General features: G+C 40.0%; 2 protein-coding genes across 2 annotated transcripts; both read left to right on the top strand.

The window, feature by feature from the left end:
* The first annotated feature begins 1677 nt into the window (after positions 1 to 1677).
* LOC102222570 (ezrin-like) lies at positions 1678 to 19014 on the top strand. The gene is made up of 13 exons (XM_023353068.1): positions 1678 to 1926; positions 5316 to 5399; positions 6495 to 6590; positions 8760 to 9034; positions 11013 to 11096; positions 11354 to 11500; positions 12182 to 12278; positions 12402 to 12565; positions 13833 to 13963; positions 14392 to 14552; positions 14766 to 14858; positions 16334 to 16609; positions 17900 to 19014. Exons 1-13 carry the CDS (start codon positions 1915 to 1917, stop codon positions 18062 to 18064), a joined length of 1785 nt encoding a protein of 594 aa, XP_023208836.1. The 5' UTR covers positions 1678 to 1914; the 3' UTR covers positions 18065 to 19014.
* A 1580-nt stretch (positions 19015 to 20594) lies between these two features.
* LOC102222317 (potassium channel subfamily K member 3-like) lies at positions 20595 to 26178 on the top strand. The gene is made up of 2 exons (XM_005815892.2): positions 20595 to 21369; positions 24708 to 26178. The coding sequence occupies exons 1-2, from the start codon at positions 20961 to 20963 to the stop codon at positions 25598 to 25600; spliced, it is 1302 nt and encodes a 433-aa protein (XP_005815949.2). The 5' UTR covers positions 20595 to 20960; the 3' UTR covers positions 25601 to 26178.
* Positions 26179 to 26697: the final 519 nt, after the last annotated feature.

Consider the following 26697-nt stretch of genomic DNA (forward strand, 5'->3'; position numbering starts at 1 on the left):
TGTAAACTAGATGGGTGGCAGATTATCTAAAAATAACATTAAGTCAAAATATACCGCAGGTAAATAGCAATGGATCAAATATGGAGAAAGCAAAAAAACAAAACAACTAAATATTTGTGAGATACTATCATTTTAAATCTGGGCAGGGTTGTACTTGTTCTAAACTTGATACCAAACATTATGATCCACAGTATTAAATATGGCTAATAAGTTTAAAAGCACAAAAATAACAAGATTAGCCATATTAAACTACAACTTTCTTAAAGCTTCAGTATGTAGCTTTTATTAAATGTATTTCTTAAAACTGTCACTACATCGTGACAATAAGGTATGAGACAGATAATCTGTGAAAAAATGAGCTCCTCTGCCTTCTCCCAGTGCTAACTAGAAACAACCAATCAGAGCCAGGAGGCGGGTCTTGGTGTGACCTGGTTGTATTTTTCTTTTTAATAATTACACAAAATGTCTTTTTTGTGGTTATTTGTCTTATTCCTTACCTGACTGAAACACCTTTAAAAGCTCTCATTGTTTTTACCGTGTTACTTTAAGATAGGAAGAACCTCCATTTTATTTCTTCTTCTGTGGTATTGTCTTTAAATTGTTTGCGCTCCTTAAACCCTCCCCTTTTGTCATGTTGTCCTGCAGGAGAAGTGTGTGCTGATTATTTTTCATCTAAATACATAAGTTCATTTTTGTTATCATCATTGTTATATATGAATCCATTCTGTGATGTAAATATTTAAGTTAACCTACGATCGCAAAAAAGCAGGAATTGACTTTAGTTCTGTTATGTACTTTTGTCTTGTCTAGGACTTGGAGCGGGCAGCATAACACGGTTGTTTTTTGTTTGTTGTTCTCGTCGGAATGAATCGAGAAACCATCCATCTTAAAGAAATCCGGCTCTGATCATTCAATAAAACCAGCACAATGCAGAAAGGATCCGGTTACATTAGCGTTGTCAATCATGCACCACTCCGCTCCCCCACATTGCTCTCTCCTACGATACAGCTTCTCCCTGCTAGCAGAACTGGTTGTGAATGCTAAGGCTAGTTAGCATAGCTACAGCTGACGACAGGATAAACGTTTTTCTAGTAACGGTGCGTTGTTTCTATGCTATTAGCACATTTAACGTTCACCAGGGTGACTGACAGCGCTAAGACTCTCCTCCTGACTCTGATTGGTTGCTTTTGACCGGGAGTGGTGCATTTGTTCAGACGTCAATCGTAGCTCTAGGAGGAAGCGGTGGAAATCGATTTTTTTCCCACAGATCATCCGTCTCATATTATACTATAACGACATGGTGACTGTTTCAACAAATACGTAAAAAAAACAACATATTTTTCAGTTACATACCGCAGCTTTGAGCTTTTTAGAAAGAAATAATAGTTTTAATAACAGCTTAGGTTGAGCAGCTTGGTGAAACACAGTCATACGAAGGAGATTTCTCTCAACGTGAGCAATACGTGGACCAACAACGCCACAAACCCTCCGCATAACAAATCCCGTTCCTGCCGTTATGCCGATGCACTTCCTTCATGACTCATGTCATCTCCAAACAAGCTACAGAAATAGCACGGCCGGTGCTTTTGTAGCCCGGCGCTCTCCGATCAAAGGTCACATGGAGGTTTTAGGCGCTGAAACAGGTGATCTCCTTTGGGTGGAGTTGTGCGGGTCCCCCAACCCCCACGCTTTCTGTCACACCGGAGGTAAATCTGTCGGTTTGGTGTCAAAGTCGGTCCTCCCACGTCTCCGCGAGCTATCTCCTGAGTTCAAAGGACACGAGTCTTGCCCCTGGGTATTTGCCAGCGAGAGGCTGTCTTTATCAGGTGGAGGTTCTACTGGGAGTTGGCCACTGCAGCCTCGGTCAGCCTGGGATACACTTTCATCTGATAGGAGCCACAGACCAAAGCCAAGATGCCCAAACTGGTAGGATTCCTGCTGTTTTAAGATACATTTTTACTTATTGCTATAGCCGCATGTCTTCTTCCTGGTTTGAAAACAGCACGGTGAGGTTCTGTAGACTAAACCCTGCTTGTAATGCTTCAATAATTCATTCATGGTGACCAGTGGAAGAACAAAAACAAGTTGGAATTGTGGAATTGCCCCTGACTTTTTTACGTTGGTGTTATCGTCTTCGCTTCTTTCTGTTGTAAGTTTTACCAAGAGCCAGTGATCCTTCTTGTCACTTACTCATTAACCAAATGTAGAGTTTGACCCATGCTGCACACATTCCTGACACTGGATTACCCTCCAAGTGTTACTTGAACTCAGTGAATTCGTCTGTGGGATATATGGTCATACACGTAGTGAGATAAAAAAAAAAAACAACTCGTGAAATGAGCCTCTTTAAGTGATTTCTTCAAGTCAATAATGATATTTGCCACACTCTTCTGGCATCAGGCAAAACAAGCAATAATGAAAAATGGACGGTACAACACAAAGGTGTGGACTTTGGTCAGTTCCAGAATGGAAAAAAGATCCACTTTTTCTTTGAATCTGGACAAGATGGACATTTTTATTAAGCAGGAAGAAATATGCCAGAAAATGTATAAACATTTTTATTTCAACTAAATAAGGAACTGCCAAAAGCGTGCTCTTCCAATTTTCTTCTTTGGATTGATGTAGGGCTGACTGTAAGACTGTTGATTGTGTCTTTGTTTCCACCAATGAGGAAAATAATAAAAAAAACAAGACAAGCAAAACAAAAAAAGAACAGAATGACATTCACCAGCAAATCTTGACTGTGTGGTTTCAATTTTGTCAAAATGTGTCAGAAATGATCGATCAAACTAAAACAGAATTTAGCGATTCATGAGTCTCAAAGTCTTCAAGTAAAGTTACTCAAGTGTTCAGCGTGAGGCTGATAAGACGAGTCAAGCCGCACTTTACAACAGCACCTATGTATTTTTATGGACACTGCAAGGAGACAGCCTTGATGAAGACTTTCATGTTTAATGTCTTGGTCTACAAAATGCTGAAAACATATTTCATTACTTGCCTTCTGGCTTGATTTGAGTAAGTAATCAATGAGCCTTTAAATGTGGAGCAAAAATGCATTTTTTTTGCAAAGTGGCTCTTTGTACGTACTGATGCTGATGTCACATCCGCATGAGCGAAATACGGCTTTCTTTCTTCCGCTTTGGGTTACCATGGCAGCTAGAAAAGACAAAGTCGTATTTCAGAAGCAACTAAAGCAATACTACGAACATTGTTGTTTTCCTAATATAATGGGCTTTTAAGTTTTCATGGATTTCCAAACGGTCCTGAATTAAGAAGACGGTGGCTTGTAAATATTCGTCGCTACCAGTTAAAGCTAACGCCGCACAGCAATGTTTGCAGCCTTCACTTCACTCCGGATCAACTTCTTCAGCCTAAAACTACAGGGGAGAGACGAATGGTAAATAAAGGAGCCGTCCTGTGTTATTTCCATGGAATCACTTCTGTATTCAGCCTGAAAGAGTTTATGGGAACGAGAGAGCAGACCAGAGCCTGACAGCCGAGCAACTGATCCGCCTGTACACACTGCTGTAAACACCGTCCTGCTTCACAAGAAGCATGCAAAACTAATAAAGCAAAATAACATGGAGACCTTAAGGAACACGGCCATATTTTTCTAAAAGCAACAACTCTGAACCTGAACCTGAACAGTCAGCTGAACTAGAACTCTGACACCAGAGCTGCTCTACTGTTAAGTTATGGGCTTGTTGTTCCTCAGGCTTCAGAAGCAAAAAGCCCAAACCTTAATCTCCTCCATTACTTGGTCTCTGACACTAACGACAATAAACAAGTATAATATACTTAAAAATAAATACAAAATAAGGTAAAAACATTGTTCGTTAGAACGAATGAAAATGTATAGATACTTAAGTAGCACATTTTTACAAGAAAAATGTCAGAGAATATTACCTACTAACATAAGCTAAAGCTAATGTTAGCCACAAAGTTTAAAGAAAGTAAAACTCACCTTCGTATCCGTGAATGTAAACGAGGCGTACATCTTAAAACCTTTCTCCAGCTTACTTGTTGGCGCTTCGGGTCCATGTACATCATTAATTGTTACTTTAGTCACACACCTAGTCTAGTGTAAAATGCTATTTTCAATAGACCGGAAACGACCGAGCCGCTTATCCCCAAACACGGAAACTGACGTGCAAAGAGCCAACTGAGAACAAATGTGGGAACATGCCATAAAAAAAAGCTGGTCACTGCAATAATAAGGATTTTGAATTGCATACTGAGAAAGGTGCACACAATTCTTGACATCCCGTGATGTATAGTTTTTTTAATTATTGTCGGAAAAGTTTCCAAATTCAGAGGATATTCCCACAACTTCCACACACATATTTTATGTGTAGAAATAATCCTGTGAGGATTTTCTTAGGCATATATTTTTTTTCCAATGGTATAATACTATTGTGCTATATGCATATTCACTTGTGCTTTTTGCCATCATATGTGGCTCCTGCAACATACGTATCCATGTAAACACAAATGCGTTTTTTTTTGTTTTTTGTTTTGTTTTTCTGCAAGGTTTGTGTGATAACTGTCAAAGTGCAGGATTTTAAAATCCCGGCTCGTGTTTGCTGGAATGTCAAAAGCATTATGAAGACACCAGATAAAGCTGTTATCTCATACATGTGATCACGTAAGGTGGAAACAATTAAAAAAACCTAGTGATGGTTCCATAATTGGATGTTCCATTGGTTCCTGCCCAACCTTTAGTATGTTTATCTTTATGACAGTCGGGGTGTGTTCTGGTGTAACTTCATAAAACTGCTCCGTGTCTGCTACAAACCCCATCCCAATCGACGGTCTTGTACTGTGTGTTTATTTTTTTTAAATCCAGTTGAAATGAATTAAAACTAAAGCTTTTTTTTTTATTTCTCTCTCCAATTTGTGGAAATCAATTTTTATGCAAACTCGGTGTCAATGCTGTTTGCTGCAACACGGGCTGATCTCACAACGCCTTTGTGCAAGAAGCAAGTACAATGATGTTCAACCTCGTGTTCGCGCGGCTGGTCTAAAGTCTAATGAGATAGTGAGCAATTATGGTTTATGGATAATCCGGTTGACAGATCCACGTTAAGGGTGTGCTTTCAGCAAATCAGCCCGTTATTTATGTCCTCCAGTTGTGGATGTGAACGCAGCCAAGCACAGAATTTAGGCAGAGTTGGAAACATTTCTGATTTAAAGAATGAAAATAAAGAAACGATTGGAAAGAAAGCAGGTTATGCCCGTCCAAACAGGAGGTTTTTATTTAGAAATATTTTTTTCAGCGTGAATGTAATCAGTAAGTTGCCCTTTTCCCACCGCAGGTCAATGTTCGCGTCACTACAATGGACGCGGAGCTGGAGTTTTCCTTTAACGGCAACACTAAAGGGAGGCAGCTGCTTGAACAGGTCTGTATGCCGCAGTCGGCAAAGCACACATCTAACAACGACAACGTTTTCTGTCCATCACAAGAGGTTCTGGGGAGGACCGAAAGATTATTTTTTATGTGCGTGAAGCAAAAACAAAGCCTACCTCAAAGCTAAACCAAATCATACTGATAGTAACAGAAGAGTGAATACATGGCATTATAATGACCAGTGAACTCAGCGGACGAGATAACAAACAGGGCATTAATCACAGAGGTAACCAAGGCGATCATTATTCTGGAGGATCTGCAGAGAGACTGAAATCGGTTCTCTCTTTATAGAAATGTGATACGAAGAAATCCACTGTGGACAGAAAGGCCATAAAAACTCCAGTCAGCATCACGACATGAAGCTGAACTAGCAAGAAATGGTCAATGAGATAAAAATGGACCTTTTGATAGTACAACTGTGGTGGAAAACTGACAAGGTCCACCCGCACGCCCCCACACCAGTGTGCAAGAACACAAAATCTTACTAAGAAATTCTGAATAGTTTCTGGTGCAAATATTTTAACGCACTTGAAGACCAAAATAACTTAAAAGTAGCTTTTCAGCAAGATAAATGAGCTTTTTATTTTCTTTTTACATCAACAGTTCTTTTAATGTAGATACAAAAACTACTGATTCCACAGGCAGATTATTTCAGTGACTTGTTATAAGTGAAATAATCTGCCAGTGGAGCTAGTACTTTTTCTGTTTAAAACAATATTTGAGAATTACTGACTTAAAACAGTCTCCTGTATCTGTGTCCAAGTTCCTTTTAAGTTGGGTTAGTCTTATTTCAAGTGTACAGAGATATTTGCTCTACAGTTTGGACAAAAACTTGGCAGGATTTTGTGTGTTAGCATTGTGGTGGCAGCGTGGGGCTGTGGGGATGCTTTTCTTAAGTCGAGAGAGGGAAAACGAACCGATGGTTGGAGTTTGATCATTTGTTTCAAAGAACGAATAAATTAGAAACAATGTGAGAAAGATTGCAATGTTTCAGCTGCCGCTTTTTACATTTAATGTGCCTGTCTTATGGACAGTAGAGAAAAGTCCTCACGCTTCTTCTTCTTCTGTTTTTGTGTCGTGCCGTCAGGTTGCCAGGACGATCGGCCTCCGTGAGATTTGGTACTTCGGCCTCCAGTTTGTGGACAACAGAGGACTTGCCTCGTGGCTGGTAGAAGACAAGAAAGTGGGTTTTGTTCTGTCAGATTGTTTAGTGCTGCCGTATCGGCCAGTTTGAGCTTTTTTTTTTTTTTTTTTACGATTTTTTTCCTTTTGTTTGTTTAAAATAAGAGAGCGCATGAGAATACACAAGTTGATGTTTGCACTCTTCGCTGCAACACACTAAATGGCGTTGTTTCAATGCCATATATTTAAAGTTGACTCTTATTTTATGACCTTATTTAAAAATATGTGTATATTATCAGCTATCAAGAACATCAGTGATATTTTTGTGCATCAAAAAACGATTTAAGTTACACTTTCCACTAATTTTTTGAAGCTCTTTACCTGACTAAGATAGTCAATTTCGGCATGTGCGCTTTCCCGACGGTTTTCTCGAGACAACGAGTTAATCGCGAGGTGATTGTTGCTGTTGTTTGTGTTAAACAACGCCACGTGGTTTCCTGGAGATTAATTCGTTATCGCGTGAAAACCGTCGGTGGAAAAAGTGTGTCCGGAAAACGTCCGCTCTCTGCTTCCGCACGTGAGGACTCAATGGCGCGTTTTTTAAAAAACAAACACACTCAACAATAAACAAATAAAAATTGCGTTGCGCTTCGGAGCGACGACATCTAAAGAGGCGCAGGACTGAAGACGAGCCGACACTACAGAATGCAAGCAATCAACTCTGAAGGAGTAATTTGCTTTTAAAAAAAATGTTGATGATATGGAAACGAACTGAGCCGTCATCACTTATGTGATGTCATCAGACGGATATCTGAGTGGAGGCTCGTGCTTTGTTTGGTCGGGTCTATCAAAATAGCAAAATAAATAGAAACATGTTCGTTGGGTGGCAAATTATATTTACCGTATTTTCCGCACTACAAGGCGCACCTAAAAACCTTCAATTTTCTCAAAAGCCGACAGTGCGCCTTATATATGGACCAATATTGAGCCACAACAGGTCTCACAACTACGCAATGTTCTTATACCTCAACGAGTCTTTGTATACTGTTTGTTTAATAGATAATAATAATAATAATAATAAAAAAAAAAAAGGTCTCGCAACTACGGTAAGCAGCCGACTTCATTTTCCCCGTAGAAGAAGAAGTGCGCGGTGCACGCTGGGTTTTGTGTAAAGACCCCAAAATGGCTCCTATTAAGAGACACGCTTACGATGCAGAGATTAAGCTCAAGGCGATCAGTGACGCAGTAGAACACGGGAACAGAGCAGCAGCCAGAGAATTTAACATGAACGAATCAATGGTGCTGAAGTGGAGGAAGCAACAGCTGCTTATTCATTTTGGGAATGAACGGAGTTTTCAGAACGCTGGTTTGTAATCTATTAATAAAGTTTGACTGACCTATCTGACTGTTTTGTTGACATTCCCTTTAGCGCAGCTCCATCTAATGGATGCATAACGTAACCCCAGCCTCTACTGTAGCGTCTATTCTATGCGCCTTATAATGCGGTGCTCCTTATATATGACAAAAGGTTGAAAATAGGCCATTCATTGAAGGTGCACCTTATAATGTGGTGCACCTTATAGTGTGGAAAATACGGTAATCGGAGTTTGATTGATCTAACAGAAAAGTCTGGCTGTTAGCTAACAGTTTTGTCTTTCAGGTACTGTTTGAGGGTTTAATGCAGGGGTGGGCAACTCCAGGCCTCGAGGGCCGGTCTCCTGCAACTTTTAGATGTATCTCTACTTCAACACACCTGAGTCAAATAATGAGGTCATTAGCAGGACTCTGGAGAACTTGACTGCACTTAGGAGGTGAGTCGGCTGTTGGATCCAAGAGTGTTTCAAGGGAGGCATCTAAGAGTAGCAGGACACCGGCCCTCGAGGACCAGGATTGCCCACCCCTGGTTTAATGCCTTAAGATTGAGGTGTTCTGAAAAACTTGCTGATTATATTTAATTTATATTTCATTTCCAAACATGTTCTAAATAAACTAACAAATCTTGTGTCTAGTAGCTTTTCTCAGTGTGATTAGGTGTCGTTTTTGAGGAATAGGTGGATAACTTTAACAACAAGCACATACTTTGACGGATTGAAGTGAATTCCTTGTCTGTGTCCAGCTGTATTTTAACCAACGTCTACTTAATGCTTCTTTTTTTATTTCATTCATGAGCGTCCCCCCGCCCCCATTTCTTTTGCACATTTTAACCTCCACGCCCTTGCTGTCCATGCAGGTGACGGAACAGAACGTAAAGAACGAGACTCCCCTGCAGTTCAAATTCCGGGTCCAGTATTACCCCGAGGACGTGGACGAGGAGCTGATCCAGGACGTCACCAGGAAGCTCTTCTTCCTGCAGGTGAAGGAGCACATCCTGTCCGACGAGATCTACTGTCCCCCGGAGACCGCTGTGCTGCTGGCCTCCTACGCCGTGCAGGCGAAGTACGGCGAGTACGACAAGTCGGTGCACCGGCGGGAATACCTGTCCTCAGAGCGTCTGCTCCCGAAGAGGTGAGCTCAAGCTGCAAGGCCTCTGTTCAGAGAGCCACGGTTCCTTATGCATTTAAAATAACACACCCAAAACTAACTTAGCTACTTCAATCATCTTTGTTTCAAAATAGAGCTAACATTCGGGAGACTCTGTCAAAAGTGTAAGAATCACTGCAGCTGGTGTAGTTTCAGAGAAAATGAGGATAACATAAAATAATTAGGATTTAAAAAAAAAAATAATACAGTATATAACCCTGAAGTAAACTAAAGCAAATTTACAGAAAATAACTTTGGCACAGGTTGACACCACCTACAAAAAATGGAGATTTCTTATGTTTTTGCTTACTAGACTTAATTTTTACATGTCCAAAATTGATTGCTTTTGACTTCAGCTTTATATACTCACATTTATTCTTTATCCCAACTTAGTAACATAGTAAGAAATGTGTCGTATTTGACTCCAGTTGAAGTTTATGTTTTGGAAATCTGGTGTCAAAACACAAAGAAAGATTAAAAAATGTAGGCGCATATACTGAAAAAAGAAAAAGAAAAAATAACACCAAAACACAAAATATTTGCGTTTTTGGCACTACCTGAGCTCCATAAAATGTCATTTTGATAAAAGTTCTTGGTTACTGACGTCTGTCCTGCAGACTTTGGGCATAAACTCAAATGCTTCCTGCTCAGCTCGAATGCTTTTTAATCATCTAGCCAACAGTCTAACGTTTCCATTGATACCAAATATGTCTTTGTTTTTTTGTTTTGGTCTTTTTTGGCACTAGTGGCCTTTATTTGAAAGTAGTTCGACAGGAAAGAGGGTAATGAGAGATGGGAAAGACATGCGGCAAATGTCGCCAGGCCGGGAATTGAACCTGCGACCACCGCCACAAGGACTAAGGTCTCAATACGTGGGTCGTGCTTTGCCCCTGCGTCACCACAGCACCCCAAATATGTCTATGTTTAACTAAATGCAGGTTCAGACTTAAGGATTGGGTCTTACATCTTAAACTTCCTCCCTTTTTTTTCCTTTTTTGTGTCGTTGACAACTAGAAAAAGACTTTTGGATGGCAAGTCAACAACAACTAAATACATTTACATGCAGCGTGTCATATTTATTCCAGATATTTGGTCAGAGGACGGTCCCACAACACTATTCAGTAACGTAAAAGTTAATATCTCCTAAGTATTCATGTCATATAAACAATAAAAAAAAACAACACACAAACAAATACTATCAGATGAGCTTGAAATAGGACCTTTATCTATCGATGTGTTGGGTTCCTCCAAACTCACGTTCCTCAGTTTGGAGTAAAAAAAAAAAAAAAAGTGAAAATGATCTCAACATGTTTATTGCTTTATGACACTGCGTGTCATAACAAGCTGCAGAATTTCAAGGTCCTATTAAAGTAAGTGATCATTTTTCTTTTCAGCCAACCTTTACTCTCGTCACTTTTAACTTGTTTTTTTTTTTTATTTTATTTTGTTTGGCTCCACTGATAGTTAAAACTTGAGCATTAGTACAGTATAGTATTGCAAGTGCACTAAGATACCTTCACTAGAAACTAGACCAAAAACACTTGGTGAAACTTTGAGTTTCTGCAGTGCAGAAACGCCTTTTTATGCGTTACATGACAGTGTTTACAGTAAAACAAGAACGCCGTTTATATTACAACATTGCATCATGTTACTTAGATTTCTGTGCAGTTTTGGATTCCTTAACGATACGCAAGATGGAGAAGCATGTCAAACTTGGACTTCATTAAAAGCCAGTGTTCCCTTCTGAGACAAACATTTGTTTGTTGTTTTTTTTTCCACATATGCTCCAAAATCATGCTAGGCGGTCATCAGCCACTGTTGCTAATTTAAGACGTCACAAAAAAGGAACGGGCCTCCGGCGCCTTTAACGTAGCTCTGTGTGTTTAACGTAGCTCTGTGTGCGCACGCGGAGTGATCCCGCTTTGAGCCGTGCGACTCTCTGACAGCGTGTCTCTTCTCTTAGAGTGCTGGATCAACACAAGCTGTCAAAGGAGCAGTGGGAAGACAGAATCCAGGCCTGGCACGAGGAGCACAAAGCCATGCTGAAGTGAGTAAAGACCGAGTGACGTTTATGTGTCAAAACAAAGCAAAAAGCAAACCAAAAAAAAAACATATTTAAAATAAAATGTCAAACATTCTCACCTTCCATGCACTTCGATTTGCTTAACACGCGCAGACGAGGAAAATCTGGGATTATTTCCAGTTTAGATCGTCCTTTTTGTGCTTCAGTGGGGAAAACGTGTCAGTATTTAACGTCTCGCAGCAAAAATGTCTCTGAGCGAACGTTTCTGTGACTCCAAACAGGGAAGACGCGATCATCGAGTACCTGAAGATCGCCCAGGATCTGGAGATGTACGGCGTTAGCTACTTTGAGATCAGAAACAAGAAGGGCACAGAGCTGTGGCTGGGCGTGGACGCGCTAGGGATCAACATCTATCCAAAGGATGACAGGTAAAACTCTCAATTTAGGACTTTATTGCAAAAATCTTTATTGATATCTTTTTTTTGCTGCTTAATTCAGCTTTTTCTATTTGTATTATCATTGTTCAGTTCTAAAGCTCATGGTTATATTATAAGCCTGGCGGGCCACCAGGCTTTATTTGTGCCCCCACCTTATTTTTTAAAGTCTTTTTTGAAATGTTTGAATTTTTTTAAGACTTTGTAGTTAGTGTTCAGGTATTAATCTTCCAATAGCACGAAATTATGAAGTGATGACATTTCCTGTCAACTTTTTAGACTTGTATTTTTTAACTCAGAAACACGACGGGCCGCTGGATGAGTGACCGCCCTCGCACCCAACCACCGGCCTTAGCAAGTTTTCTGGGGGAAACCTTGAAAAGTTGTATCATAATATCAGATTGTGCGCAATTTTATGGTGTTCAGAACTTTATGCTGAACACCATAAAATGTTGGTGTTCAGCCAACATTTTGGTGCGGCGAGGGCAACGGCCCGGAGGTCAAACCTCTGTCTCTGACCTCTTCCTTTCTCACCCTCATGTTTTTTACTCACCACACTGACCTCTGTGGATGCTGACTGTAAGAGTACATTGACCTATTTCTCTGCCTAACTACAACATGAACTTAAAATATAATAATTATTATTATTATTATTATTTTTTAAACATATTCCAGGCTCACCCCTAAAATTGGATTCCCCTGGAATGAAATTGGAAACGTTTCTTTTGACAACAAGAAATTTGTCATCAAGCCCATGGACAAAAAATCTCCAGTGAGTATTTCACCAAGTAACTAAATACGTCTTTACATGCAACATTAGATGGGGGGATGGGAGGTAGGAAGGAAGAAAACTTTCTAGACTTGTATAACGTTTGCTTTTTCATTCCTCTGGAAGCACATCATGTTTCACGGGACGCAACCTCGCATCCACAAGGGCATCATGCAGCTGGCTAAGGGCAACCATCGCCTGTACGCCCGCCGCCGCGTGGCCGACAACATCGAGGTTCAGCAGATGAAGGCTCAGGCCAAACAGGACAGGCTCCAGAAGAAAATGGAGAGGTAGATAAGAGACACTTTTTCACATTTGACCAGATTGCTTACGGAGGACCAATCCTGCCACAATTAAGAATAAATGGAGAAATGTATAAGTGCCTCGTTAAAGTAATTATAGAGCCAAAAAAAGCGGCTTGACAAGTAAATCCGCCTGCCGTTAAAAGCGACAAAATAAGAGATGCAGCCGAAAATGGCAAAACAGAAGCGGGGCGCTCTTCGGAACAGAGTCACCTCCTCGAATTCCTGCATAGCAGCCGAAGTCTAGCCTGGAGGACGTAGGCGCAGAGCTTGATTTTGTACGCTTTGTTTTTTTTATTTTATTTTATAATTATTTATTTTTTCTCAATACGTGAGCAAGAAATAAAAACAAGGAGGAAAAAATAAAGGAAATAAATTGTCTCAGGGAAATCTCTTTGGTTAAGAAAAAAAAAAGTAAAACTGAAATATTATGAAGGGAGAAAATGATATCAGTTTAAGAAATAAAACTGCAGGGAAGTCACTGGAACACAAATTTACTTTTATGGGAAAAACATATATATGTTCGGCTGGTGATAAATATGGGCAGAGAAAGGGGCTCGTAATAAATAAACAAGAGAAAAGTACAACACCCAAGAAAAAAAGTGTGCATAAAGTAGACAAAAATTACAAAGCTTAAAAGTGTTAATAGAAATATTTATACCTAATTAACGAATCAATTATTATACAAAATCTCTTCTTTTTATTATTTTGTTGTCCACCAATTTATCTGACATGCTGCATTTTTGACCTTGTGATTATATTATGGAGTCATTTATTCATTTCTGCATTTATCCTTAAGTTATGGCAGGATTGGTCCTCCGTAAGTTACGGCCACAAGTCTGAATGTATTATAACTGGAATCTAATGTGACGGACCGACACAATTAGTGCATAAGTGTGAAGTGGGATAACAAAGAAACATGATCAAATATGAACAATGAGTTTTCCTGTTGCTAGTTTACACCGTAAAAAAATAAATACGGTAAAATACCACCACCTATGTAAATACTCTAAACAAAAATTTTACCATAAATACCATTTATGGTAAAATTCTGGCAATCACAGCTGCCGGTATTTCAACATAAATTAGAGACTTTTTTTTTTTACGATATAGTTATATAATGATAAGTTATGAAAAAGGTAAAGCGGATATGAATATTTTTATAAGGCGCTGTGTAGGATGCAGGTAATTAATGTGTGTGATCTTGACGTTTTCTTTTTTGCTTTGCCTCTGTGTGTGTGTGTGTTTCCTGCAGGGATCAGCTGGAAAGCGAGAAGAAGAAGAGAGAAAACATTGAGAGGGAGAAGCAGCAGATGGAGAGAGAAAAGCAGGAGCTGATGATGAAGCTCTACGAGTTTGAAGAGACTACTAAGAGAGCGGAGCGAGGTGGGGCGCACCACGTCACATGCAAGCTGTCTAAATACGAACCGGGCTCAGAAAATGTTCCCAAGGAGAAAAGACAAAAAAAAAACAACCCCTCAGTCAGCCTACGGACACTAACTACAAAAAAAAAAAAAAAATCAATCATTTCGTGATTGAAGTCAAAAAAATGATTTTTCAGTGAAATCATTTTTCACTGAAAAATGATTTCACTGCCCTCTGCTGTCCCTCCGTTTTGACAGACTCAGATCGTCAGCTCTTCTTTAAGCGGATATTCACATAATCTAATATGAGACGTTGAAATCCACATCAAAACAGAAACACATATTTAGAAGAAGAAGAAGAAGAAGAAGAAAAAAAGAAGAGCTTCCTGAAGCGCCTCACCGCTGTGAGGTGCCTAATAGATTTTCCCGTGTGCCTGCCTGGCCCCGCAGATCTTCAGGAGCAGCTGGACCGGGCCATGAGGCTGGAGGAGGAGAGGAGGAGGGTGGAGCAGGAGGCGGCCCGGCTGGAGGCTGAGAGGATGGAGGCCATAATTGCCAAGGAGGAGCTGGCCAGGCAAGCCGAGGAGCAGATGAAGAGCCAGGAGCAGCTGGTGAGTGTGCAGCGCATAAGTGAACCAATCCCGATGGAAGTGCGAACGCACGTCAGGTGCTTCAGCTTCAGCTAAAGTCCAACCTGAGGATTTAGGGTGAAGCTCCACACCAACAAAAGTGTTGTATTATTTTACTTCTTTTGGTTTGTTTGTGTTTTTTTAATTTATTTTAAATTGCCTGACTAAAGTCGCTTTGCGCTGCTCCCGCTTCAGGCTGCGGAGCTGGCCGAGTACACGGCCAAGATCACTGAGCTGGAGGAGGCCAAGAGAGCCAAGGAGGAGGAAGCTGAGACATGGCACATGAAGGTGAGCGCTCTGACCGGCGGTCAAGGCAAGACGGCCAGGAGATCAGGTGGGGAAAAAAAGGTCCCAATAAAACACTTTCCTCCCTCTGGGATCTGTGAGAGATCAGGGGGAGGGGAATCTCCATTCTTTGCCTCTGGTAAAACAGATTAAAAAAATAAAAAAATCTCCCAAAATTTCTGTAATTAGTTACAAAACCTTTGACATATATTAGTAAAAATGTGCAAAAAAAATCCAATACTTCCACATTAAAGTGGGAAAGACAAGAGAAGATCTTATTTTTGTAAGGCAAATAATTTATTTTTCTATATTTTTGTCTAAATTTTTTCATTTTTCCATATCTAGAGTCAGAGCAAAATTGTTTAGCAACTATAGGAAAGAGCGGTGTCCCAGAGTCTCCGTGACAACAATTAGAAATGGTTGTTTTTTTTAGGACAGAAAAATAACTATAAAACCTATAAAATAAGAGAAAAAAACAACTTTTTTTGTCCTTCCATCACTACTGAATTCTTTGTATCCTAAAGCTACTGGGTTGTTCTACAAAAACTGTGAAAGGTTTTGAATTAATGAGTTATAACAATATGTAATTGTTCTTATAAATAAATAAAATGTTTCTGAATTGAATTGTACTAGTAACACACCAGGTGGGTTTGGCATGAAACAAAGAGCTTCATTGATAAATTAAAACCTTTTAAAATAATTAAAAAAAAATGTTATGTCCAACCCAAAATATTTGTCTATTATTAGCCTTTTTAGTTTGCTTTCATTTTCATTTAAAGCCTTTTCTGTCACTAGTGGCATTTAATTTGAATTACTTTTAATTCCAATTACTTTTTTCCATATTCCATTCTTGTTGAAATTTTTTTTCTAGATCAAGACATAAAAAAAAAAAAAATTGTTTGTTTTTGTGCAAAAACACAAAATTGTACCCAGTATTTTTGTTCAAATATCTCATTACACTTGATATAAGACACAAATAACTTACTAATAACCTTTCAGCAAGATACAGGGGCTACTTTTAGGTCCATAATTCTTTAATATTGACTTTAAAAAATATAAATGCCACTGGCAGGTTTTGTTGCTTATAGCAAGACATTTTCCCCCCATGTTATAAGTGAAATAATCTGCCAGTGGAACTGCTACTTTTTAATCAATATTAAATAAGTATTTACTTAAAACAAACTCCTTTCATGCTGAAAAGTTTCTTGTAGGTTATCTTTGTCTTATTTCAGGTGTACTGAGATATCTGTAATAAAACTGGACAAGAAATACTTGGTAAAAAAAACAAAACAACAAACACTTGATTCCTCCCATTCACTATATGCACAGAAAATAATAGTCAGATATTTTTTTCTAACGTTTTTAATCCCATAAAAGCAAAGCTTTGCTTCCCAGATCCGTTGAGCCGTAACTTCGGTTTGCGTGTCACGTCTCCGCTGTCCTCCGCTGACGTGGTTTCCCTCTGATGGTTCCTGCAGGCTGAGGAAGTGGAGCAGAGCCTGTTGAGGACGAAGGAAGAGCTGCAAAGTGTGAGGACCCCGTCCAACTCGGCCCCTCCCGGTGGCTCCCCTTCCCCCTCCTCCTCCTCCTCCTCTTCCTCCTCCTCCTCGGACAGCGAGAGTGACCACGAGCACAGCGAGGAGAACAGCACCTACAGCACCGAGCTGCACTCGCAGGACATCAGCGAGGACCTCCTGGAGGAGGAGCGACTCACCGAGGCGGAGAAGAACGAGCGCCTCAGGAAGCAGCTGATGGTGAGCTCGGGTTCCGAGGACACGACCGAGGTCAAGGAAACCGCTCTTCCTCCAGTTGAATTCGTTTCACATCGCGAGGCGCGATCTTTGTCGTTCGCGCACCCAGACGAACTCCCGTCCAATTAGTTTAATCCTAAGAGTACAAAATCGTCATCGCTCTTTCAGTAATCTTAAGGTTGAAATCGGATCGATGCACCACACTTTTCACCGGGAGCTGCAGTAAACCAACCCAGTGATGAAGAGGTGTGCACTGTTGCCTCACAGCATGACCGTGTTTCTAAGTGCAGATCGAATGTGCTCACTGTGTCTGCGTGGGCTTTTTTTTTTTTTTTTGCCAGGTCCTCTGGCTTCCTCCCACAGTCCAGAAATACGCATGTTAGGTTAAATGGTGATTTGAAACTCTCTGGAGGTGTGAGTGTGCACGGTTGTTTCCAGTGGGTGCAGTTTTGTAAGCGCTGCACAGGAAGCTGTTTGAAAGGTGCAACCGTGTAGGTTTAAAAATTGACCCACCTTCAAATGCCAATGGTAGATAGATGGATATTGCGACTTGCACCCTTGTCTCTCAGTTTGCAGCACTATTGTGTTTTCAAATCTGAAGATTTCCTAACAAAAAAAACAAACAAAAACAAGAGAAAACAAACATTTTACTTCTACACAGCCTTAAGCTCATTACGCAGATTTAAGCTGCCTGATAAGATAAGTAGTAAGATAAGCTATGTAGTAAGACGTCAGCTAAGTTCCAAAGTAAGACGAGCTAAGATGTGAGTTATGTTGTAAGATAAGACAAGCTAAGTTGTAAGCCAAGTTGTAAACTAAGTTGTAAGCTAAGACGAGCTAAGATGTGAGTTACGTTGTAGGCTAAGACAAGCTAAGTTGTAAGCCAAGTTGTAAACTAAGTTGTAAGCTAAGCTGTAAGTTGTAAGCTAAAACAAGCTAAGATGTGAGTTACATTGTAAGCTAAGACAAGCTAAGTTGTAAGCTAAGTTGTAAGCTAAGACAAGCTGAGATGTGAGTGAAGTTGTAAACTAAAGCGAGCTAAGTTACAAACCGTAAGCTAAGTTGTAAGCGAAGACAAGCTAAGATGTAAACTAAGCTAACTTCTTAGCTAAGCTAATCTCTTTTTTTTCACAATACTGTAAATAGATTGCTATTTGGAAATCTTTGAGGAGCTTTTTTAGTAGCTCGCAAGATGAAGCAAAATCTTTACCCATCTATTGTACAAATGAGACAAAAATGGAACCAGGAAGTGTTTTCCCATGATTTAATCACCGTACCCGACTCTTATCGCAGGACCTGAGCTCAGATCTGGAGCAATCTAGACACGACTCCAAGAAGACCCAGAACGACCTGCTCCACGCTGAGAACGTCCGCGTCGGACGAGACAAGTACAAGACCCTCCGTCAGATCCGCCTGGGCAACACCAAGCAGAGGGTGGACGAGTTTGAGGCTTTGTAGAGAAGACCGCTCCAGAATACCTCGGGAATGATCTGCTCAGCGTATTACATAACGTAGTGATTGCGCCCAGTGGTGGTTCCGGCAAGAACGGCGCCCTGGGCGAGGGTTTCCTGGCCCCCATGACACACGCACTCCCAAAAAGAAAAATCCATTCTTTACGGCATAGGAATATTTTTTTGTGACATAAATTATTATAAATACCAAAGATAATGGAGCAAAAGTGTCACAACTCACAAGAGTTTTTAAAAAGTGTAATCAGTGTAGAATAATTAAGTCTACGATTAACCATTGTGCTTTTAATGCTAGTTTTAATCTGAGGTCCCGATGCCCAAAAAAGCATTTAAAATATTCTACTTTGTGTTTTTACAAAAGAAATAGAGAATTTCTGTCCAGTTTAGAAATATTATGTTCAGGTTTGGTTATTCAGAGCATTTTAAATGTTAAACTAAAGATGAACAAATGCAGCATAAGTTCCCTTAAAAATAGTCAAATAGCCTTTCAATGTAGCACTGGTCATTAGCCATTAGCTATAGCTGGAGTGTACGGCCATTTTATTCCTTTTGTGCTTACACATCACGCAACAAACGGATCACCTAATCCCCATTGACTGAACATGCAAATAAACATTAAAAAGACATTTTTTCGAGCTTGATAGTTACGACACATATATTATGTTAATCATAAGTTGCGAAGTTTGCATTTGCCGTTTAGTTTCCCTAAAACATGCGACTCGGTTTAGATTTATTTAATGAACACAACATATTCATTAAATATGTAAACAACCGTTAATTGCTAATAATTAATTAGTGCTACTGGATTTCTGACTCTCAACTGAAATGTGTTGTGTGTACTTTATTTGTACTTGTAATTCAGAAATCAAAATAAGTCCGTTTCAAATAATAAAAAGAAAAAAACAATCCAATTAAACCAGACTGCTTCCTCTAAATCTATTAAGATCGTAATTATTTATCACTATTACTCAAGTTGTTATGCCTTCGAATTTTTTGGACTTAAAGAAAAGAATAAAAGGCCTGGTAAAAAAAAAAATATATATATATATATATATATATATAAATTATATTTATTTAATATACAATATATATATATCTTCCACTTTATTCTGTTTATATTTTTCTGTTATCCATATTTTCATTTGTACACATCTTTTCCCACCAAAAAAGTTGTTCACTATATCCCACTATTATCATATATAGCCTGTAGTACACAAAGTAAATACATATTTCAGTCCTTGAAATATGTATTACTGTCTTTCATTATATTATGTATAAACAACAGTAAGAAGATAAGTTATATAGTATAGATTAATTGTGAATTTGTCCCAAGATATCAGCACGTCACAATATTCCAGTCATATTAGTCTTTAGTTGTATTTTAATGCCATTATTATTTATTTATTTATTTATCATTTCTGGCTGTCCATCAGGATTTGAGTTAAGTTTCATATGCACTTGCACTGTTTGCCCAACAGGTGGCAGTATACGGAGAGACGAGCTCTACGGATAGGAAAATTGTGCAGCGCGTTCTGTTCAGTGTGATTGTGTATCATGCTGAACCAGAACTTTATATCAGTTTATGCATTTTTCACCAGCACAAAGGTCTGTAACTTGCACTACATTTAATTGAATTATTCACTTGAAAGACGTGGATGTTACTGGAGAGAAATGAGCTAAGTCCAGCTCCAATCAGCGTCCAGTCCGTCCAACGGAATGACAACAGCTGAACTTTTAAGGTGCATTCACGTAACTCTGGTACATTGGATTGTCTATCTTCCAGAAAATAACTACAGTTAATAAAAATATTTTAAATGTCTGCAAAGTCCTATTAAAAAAAAATCTTAGGAAACGATATGAACCATTTCAAGGGGTTTTATTGTTGTATATCCGTCTACCCATCCAGTCGGTTTTACAGCGGCCACTTTCTGTTTGTTTCTCTCGATTGAAAGGAACTGAAAACACACCGAGACTTTAAAACCGGAATACTGAACCATGATTTTTGTGTACGTTTGTAGTCCCAGCCAAATGGGTTTGTACTGATATTATTACAAGCAATTCAAAATGCCAAACTCTTCCCCTCCACAAAATCTTAACCAAAAGTTCCTGGTAAAAGAGAAAACATCCACTTCTCACCTACTGTCTTTTTTGGGGTTAAACTTCTACCCTGATCATATGGTTTTCACCCTGACAAATACAGTCGAAACATAGGGGGGTAATAATGATCCAAGAAAAGTTCCCTGGTTACTGAAAACTGGAGTAGTTTTCTACACACCAACGCCTACATACATGCAAGAAAGCAGCTTTTGAAAACCTGTCCATCGTGGGGTTGGTTTACCCAAACATGGTTTATGTTTTGTTTGCCCAGCAGTTTTCAGAGTGTGGGTCCACCTTTTACTGCCATAGATTCATTATATTTACAACAAAACAGTAAACAACTGCTGTTCAGGTTAACAGGTTAGCATCTCCCAAAGATTGTGGAGGGGGGGGGGATTACAATTAGTAGGCGAGTGGTTGAGTCGAAGAGGATCCATGAGTGTGAACTCTCCACAATGTTTACATAGGGGAAGGATGGCCATCATCAGGTTGCTAGACGACCTGTGCAGCAACAGGAAACAGGATGTTTAAATAGACACTGGTTGCTTCTTTTTTTTTTTTTTACATTACACAAGATCATATCTACTAATGTGACAAACTTCTCGCCAAATGCTGAGGCGCTTTGTTTGTGAAAGCTACGCGTTTAGATAGAGCTGCCACTCCAAAAAAAAAGTCTGTGGGATTGCCCTGCGCGTTTCTTTTTTCTTTTCTTTCTTCTTTTTCTACCGTATCTAAATATAAGACGGTGACAAATAGTGCAAATAGCCTACAGTAGCAACCCAACTGTGATGTGGGGGTGGCGCGGCTCTATCTCCAAAAGTCTCCTCTGTTGGATCCGGAGTGCGTCAAGAGAAGGTCGCAGAGCGCCTCAGCTGCCGCGCGCGGCCGACTTGTCCCCCTTTCATCTCGCTACCATGAAGCGACAAAACGCCAGGACGCTCGCCCTCATCGTCAGCATCCTCACCTACCTGGTGGTCGGGGCGGCCGTCTTCGAGACCCTGGAGTCCAAGCAGGAGAAAAGTCACAAGAGGAGGCTGGACGCCAGGAAGTACGAACTCATGCGCAAATTTAACTTGACCAAAGCGAACTTCGAGGAGCTCGAGCTCGTCGTGTTGCAGCTCAAGCCTCACAAAGCCGGAGTCCAGTGGAAGTTCGCGGGCTCCTTTTACTTCGCCATCACTGTGATCACGACCATAGGTGAGCACAGGTGACGCGAGCCTGTCGGGTTGTCCCTCCAGACGTGTTTCGTGTTGTCGTGGTTTGTTTGTTAAAGAAATGTTTCGCGGATTTCTCGCGTCACGCGCCAGGTAAGACGGCGACTTTCCCGGATTCCAACATTCTTTGATGTTTTCTGAGGTTAGAAAGGTGAAGTTTTGCTCCTCAGCGCCTTTTCTGACTGAGGTTTAGAGTTTGAGAACTAAAACCAAGTGACTTTACGTAGAAAACTACGGATTATAATAATTAAAGAAAGTAATATTTGCCTTCAGTTAGAGGAATAAAGTTAACACTGGAATAACGGTGGATTATTCAATATAACAAAATAAATCATGACTTCGGATGTAAATAAATTAGATATGCCAAATGAATGTGTTCACTACATATTTTGTTTTTTTATTTCACCACATTTTTTAAGGGGGGTGTTTTCTATTATATTTCTTCCCACCACACTATAAAAGTTACTCCGTTAACATAATTTGGCTTAATTTTAGAGATGCACCAATCCGAGATTTTGAGGCCAATTTCCAATCATCGATTTTTTTTTGAAGCTTTGATATGACTAAAACTGAGCTCTCTTAACAATTTCAGTTCAATTTTAATAAAACAATGTCCAGGTGTGTGTTAGTTATTCCTACGATAACCTGAGTTAGTGCTACTCGTTTTCTGTGAGAGAGAGAGCAGTGGACGTTACACAGCTCTGTAATGAATCTGGTCGTAGAGTTTACATTTTAAATTACTTGCGGGTCCAAGAATACCTGTTGGTAACATACAGGAAGCTCACCAACTATATTGTATTTACTTGTTTGTGTTGGTCAAACAAAGCTATGCTTTCTTTGCCTCAAGAGTAAAGTTTGTTTTATGACTGAAATATTATTTGGCTCCGCAAATCAAATAACTTTTAATATCAGGCCAGGATTACAAGATAATTTCCATGTCAACTTGGCCTAGTGTAAAAAAGTAAACCTATACTGGTTATGCCACCAGGGGGAGCATCGGCCATCCAGCGTAACTGGATAACTGGTAATGAGTCTTTAATATTTAATTTTCTGTCCACTCACTTTTTTCAGAGTTGTTTTAGTTCATCGATATCTGAGGCTTAACCTTTGACACTGTTGGATTTGCATTCATATTTCACTGTGTATTTTGGGTTCTCTCTGATTACTTCCTCTAAAAGTCCAGAAGCGTTCTAGTGTCTTCAGAAAATGCTAATAAAAATTTAACATGATAAAATTGCTCTACTTTATAAAGAAAAGATTAAATTAATCCAAGTCCTACCAAATTAACTTAGCATATTGATTATAAGAGCTGTAATGATGCTACCTATACCCAGTGATGTCAGTAACGCGTTACATAGTAACGCCTTACTTAGTAACGCCTTACTGACGTCGGACCACTTTTTTCAGTAACGAGTAATCTAACGCGTTGCTATTTCATATCCAGTAGTCAGACTACAGTTACTTATCAAAATCATTTTGCGTTACTGTTTTCTTTTGGAATTTCATTTTATTTCTTGTCGAGTCATCGCCGTTTCTATGCGACAGTATCAGCAGCGACAGAAACGGTTGTAGAGTTTACATTTTAAATTACTTGCGGGTCCAAGAATACCTGTTGGTAACATACAGGAAGCTCACCAACAATATTGTATTTATTTGTTTGTGTTGGTCAAACAAACCAACAATTAAGAGAAACAAGTCTTCTCACCTCTGCACTTTCTTTAGCATCTCACTAAAAGGATATTTATCACTTTATTGTTTGTTTTACATTAGTTTTCACTTATTCAGAAACTTCTTCATAGAAAAGGTACTTTAATTCTGTTGTATTTTGGATCAAAACGTGTGAAATTTCACTAAAGTCTTAAGAAATGTATAAAAATAGAAACAAATCATCTGTTTTGTAAATATTTTGTTGAGACTTTCATTCAGGTCAAAGCCTGATGGTATACCAGATGGTATATGTACTTAAAAAAAAAAAAAAATCTAATAAAGTTGTTGCTCGATATTTCAGGCATGACTTTGGTTACCTCGGTACATGAGGTTGCTCAAGTTATTTTAAAAAGACGGATTCTATATTTGTATTTGTTTAATTAAATATTAAACTAACTGACCCAAAAATTTACCATTAGCTGTTAAAAAAAAAAGCTCCTTCTGAGTGTGAAATGGTCTAAAATTATCCATCAACAAAATGGTTTAGCAACATCTTGCTAGCTGTTTTGCTGCTGAAGCTCATTAGTTACTCACAAGCAGAGGCATCCTTAGACCAAAGTCACAACAAATAACTCATTTTAGTGAAATGGAGTCGGGAACATGTGATGGTGTTCATTCTCAAGCAGTTTTTAACAACTTTTAAAATGTAGTGATTAGCACCATTAGCTGAGTTAGCATCTCTTACTGTAGCTGCACATAGGCTGCATAGCTAGGCTGTAAATATTCTCAACACAAGTCTTTCACAATTTCAAAATCATATAATTGATGGTAGATAAAAACATAAAGAGCTTAAACCAGCTAAAACAAGAAAGGAAAGTAGCTATTTGATGTTGTAAAAGTTGCTAACTGAAATTATCAACCAATTACAGACTCTGAAGGCAATAATAGGTGATGTAAAAGAGATTAATCAGGTTGTGGTACTCTTACGACTGCAAATTATTACTATATACATATATTTTTCTGGTATTTTATAAAAACAAATATTTCTTACTTTTAGATTTGTGGTTTCTATAGTTTGGTTTTTAAGCCTGAACTCCACTTGGGAACCTACAAGAAGTAAAAGTAAAACGATATAAATGCAGTGATTGATTTTATATATACATTTTCTTCTGGCCCTGACTGGAAGGGGAGGAGCCAGAGGTGATTTGGCCTGGACAGGTAGGAAGAGTTTTTGGCTCCAGCTGTGAAGAGACGGACCCTGCGTACGGACTGAGCGGTACCTGAGGTGTTCTTGGACTGGAGAATTTCCGACCGTAGCATCTGCCGCTCACTGAGAAGAGTAAAACAATACGTGCTTTCACAAGTCCCCAAAAACTCCAGTAACAACAGGGAAAGTTGGTAGAATTGTTGGTAACTGATTAAAAAAATAAATAAATAAAGGGTGCTCGACGGGTCTGAAAATTTTCCATTATTAATAGTCTAACATAAAGACTAGGACTGAACTTATACTACTAAGAGTCTTGGTTTATGAGTGTTTAGTTTGCTGAGGATATTTATTATCTGACTGGTGTTACTTTAAAATGACCAATGAAAAAGATCCGAGGTCAGTTTGTAAGACCCGTATGTTTGCCGTCCTGCACGCTGTTACAAATATGTGCTGTACTTCCCTCTTAGGTTACGGCCATGCAGCGCCCAGCACCGACTCAGGGAAGGTGTTCTGCATGTTCTATGCCCTGCTTGGGATCCCGCTCACCCTTGTAATGTTCCAGAGCCTGGGAGAGCGCATCAACACGTTCGTCAGATACCTGCTGCATCAAGCCAAAAAGTGCCTGGGAATGCGTCAGACCGAGGTCTCCATGGCGAACATGGTGACGGTCGGCTTCTTCTCCTGCTTGAGCACTCTGTGTGTGGGCGCCGCGGCGTTCTCCCACTGCGAGGGATGGAGTTTCCTGCACGCCTTCTACTACTGCTTCATCACGCTCACCACCATCGGTTTTGGAGATTACGTGGCCCTGCAGAGGGACGACGCGCTGCAGAACGACCCGCGCTACGTGGCTTTCTGCTTCGTCTACATCCTCATGGGCCTGACGGTGATCGGTGCGTTCCTGAATCTCGTCGTGCTTCGCTTCCTGACCATGAACACCGAGGACGAGCGGCGGGACGCCAAGCAGAAGGCCTTGATGACCGTGGGCAAGCCCCGAGGGGAGGTGGCTCGTCTTCTACCGCTCTCGACCTCAACCTCGTCCACCGTCGTAGCCAACAACGCCGCAAAGGCTAAAGATTTAAAAGGTGCTTACACCGAGGTGTTGCATTTCCAAACAATATGCTCCTGCTTGTGGTACAGAAGCAAAGAGAATCTGCAGGGCTCCATACCCACCATGATCCCTCAGGAGATGACTTTCTCGGATGCCTACTTGCAGCAGAACAGTAACTGTCCTCACTACATGGATCCTGGATCGACAGGCTGTGTGTGCAGTCCACGTCAATGCACCAGCATAAGCTCCATAACAACAGGCCTACACATTCTGTCTCCATTCAATCTGTTTAAAAGACGCAGCTCCGTTTAGCCTTTCACAGCAACTGATGACAACACTTAACTGCAACTAGATGCACGTGGTGCTACAATCCTGGTATTCCAAGAGTATAATGCGCAAAAAAAAAGAAAGAAAAGGAGTATGCACACAGCAAAGTCTTGATCAAATATGTAATGCAGACAGAACAGCCAACAAAGGGTTTCATTTTGAGACTGTGTGTGTGTGTGTGCTCAAAGGAGTTAGGTCCAACCGGTTTGGAGTCACGTGGGTCACGGCACATGAACACAGCGTGGTGCATGTTGTGCCTATCGGATGCTTGGCCGGTGAAATCAACAAAGTGAGGTGACGGTGAAATTAAGAGAAACAAGAACTGAATCTTGTTTTCAATGCAGCGAATAAGGATTTTGCGTTTTCATTAACGAGCGCGGCAATACTTCCTAAATGTTTCCTTTATTCATTCTGTTCCTTCATCTTCTAAGTTTAGAGGGGTGTCAATATATCCAGCTCACAGGACAAGGCGAGTGTATGAGACAAGATTTTAGCAATATTGTTGTTATTTTTTGTACCCCTCCAGGGGGTCTTTTGTGGGCTCTAGTGTCCCTTATATGATAGTAGGCTGACAGGAAACGGGGAAGGAGAGGGGGGAAGACATGCTGCAAATGTCGTCGGGTCCGGGAGTCGAACCCGCGACGGCCGCGTCGAGGACTCAAGGCCTCCAAATTCGGGTCGCCACCACTACGCCACCACGGCACGCCCAGCAATATTGTTGTTATAAAGAATCTCCATTTTTGTTCCACAGATATAGCAAAGGTTTCATAAACCACTTTTTTCTCTCTCTCTCTGTGTTATCAGAGTACAACATTCCAGTCAAGGTTTGACAATTCTATATATTTAATGCTTATCTCGGTCTAAGGTGACCCTGATGCGAACAAGACATAAGCAAATGTCACCCTGCTTTGTTAAAGGTACTATAAAAAAACCCTTTTTGCTTAATGGAAAGCAACTCTGTTAGCTTTCCATTAGCACCATTAGCGGCTAACAGTTAGCCAGATGCGTAAACCTTTGCATTTTATCTCTATATTAAAATTTCTATAGGCTTCTTCAAAATAATTGTGGATTGTACCTACTCC

Source organism: Xiphophorus maculatus, chromosome 19 (genome assembly GCF_002775205.1).
Source record: "Xiphophorus maculatus strain JP 163 A chromosome 19, X_maculatus-5.0-male, whole genome shotgun sequence".
NCBI classification, from domain to species: domain Eukaryota; kingdom Metazoa; phylum Chordata; class Actinopteri; order Cyprinodontiformes; family Poeciliidae; genus Xiphophorus; species Xiphophorus maculatus.

What these genes read in the sequence shown, in the direction of transcription:
- LOC102222570 (XM_023353068.1), top strand. An exon ending in CTCCAGAAGAAAATGGAGAG is followed by an intron (nt 12,566 to 13,832) that starts GTAGATAAGAGA and finishes TGTTTCCTGCAG; the next exon opens with GGATCAGCTGGAAAGCGAGA. An exon ending in TACTAAGAGAGCGGAGCGAG is followed by an intron (nt 13,964 to 14,391) that starts GTGGGGCGCACC and finishes CTGGCCCCGCAG; the next exon opens with ATCTTCAGGAGCAGCTGGAC.
- LOC102222317 (XM_005815892.2), top strand. Translation starts at nt 20,961, where the DNA reads ATGTGGGGGTGGCGCGGCTCTATCTCCAAAAGTCTCCTCTGTTGGATC. An exon ending in CACTGTGATCACGACCATAG is followed by an intron (nt 21,370 to 24,707) that starts GTGAGCACAGGT and finishes CTTCCCTCTTAG; the next exon opens with GTTACGGCCATGCAGCGCCC.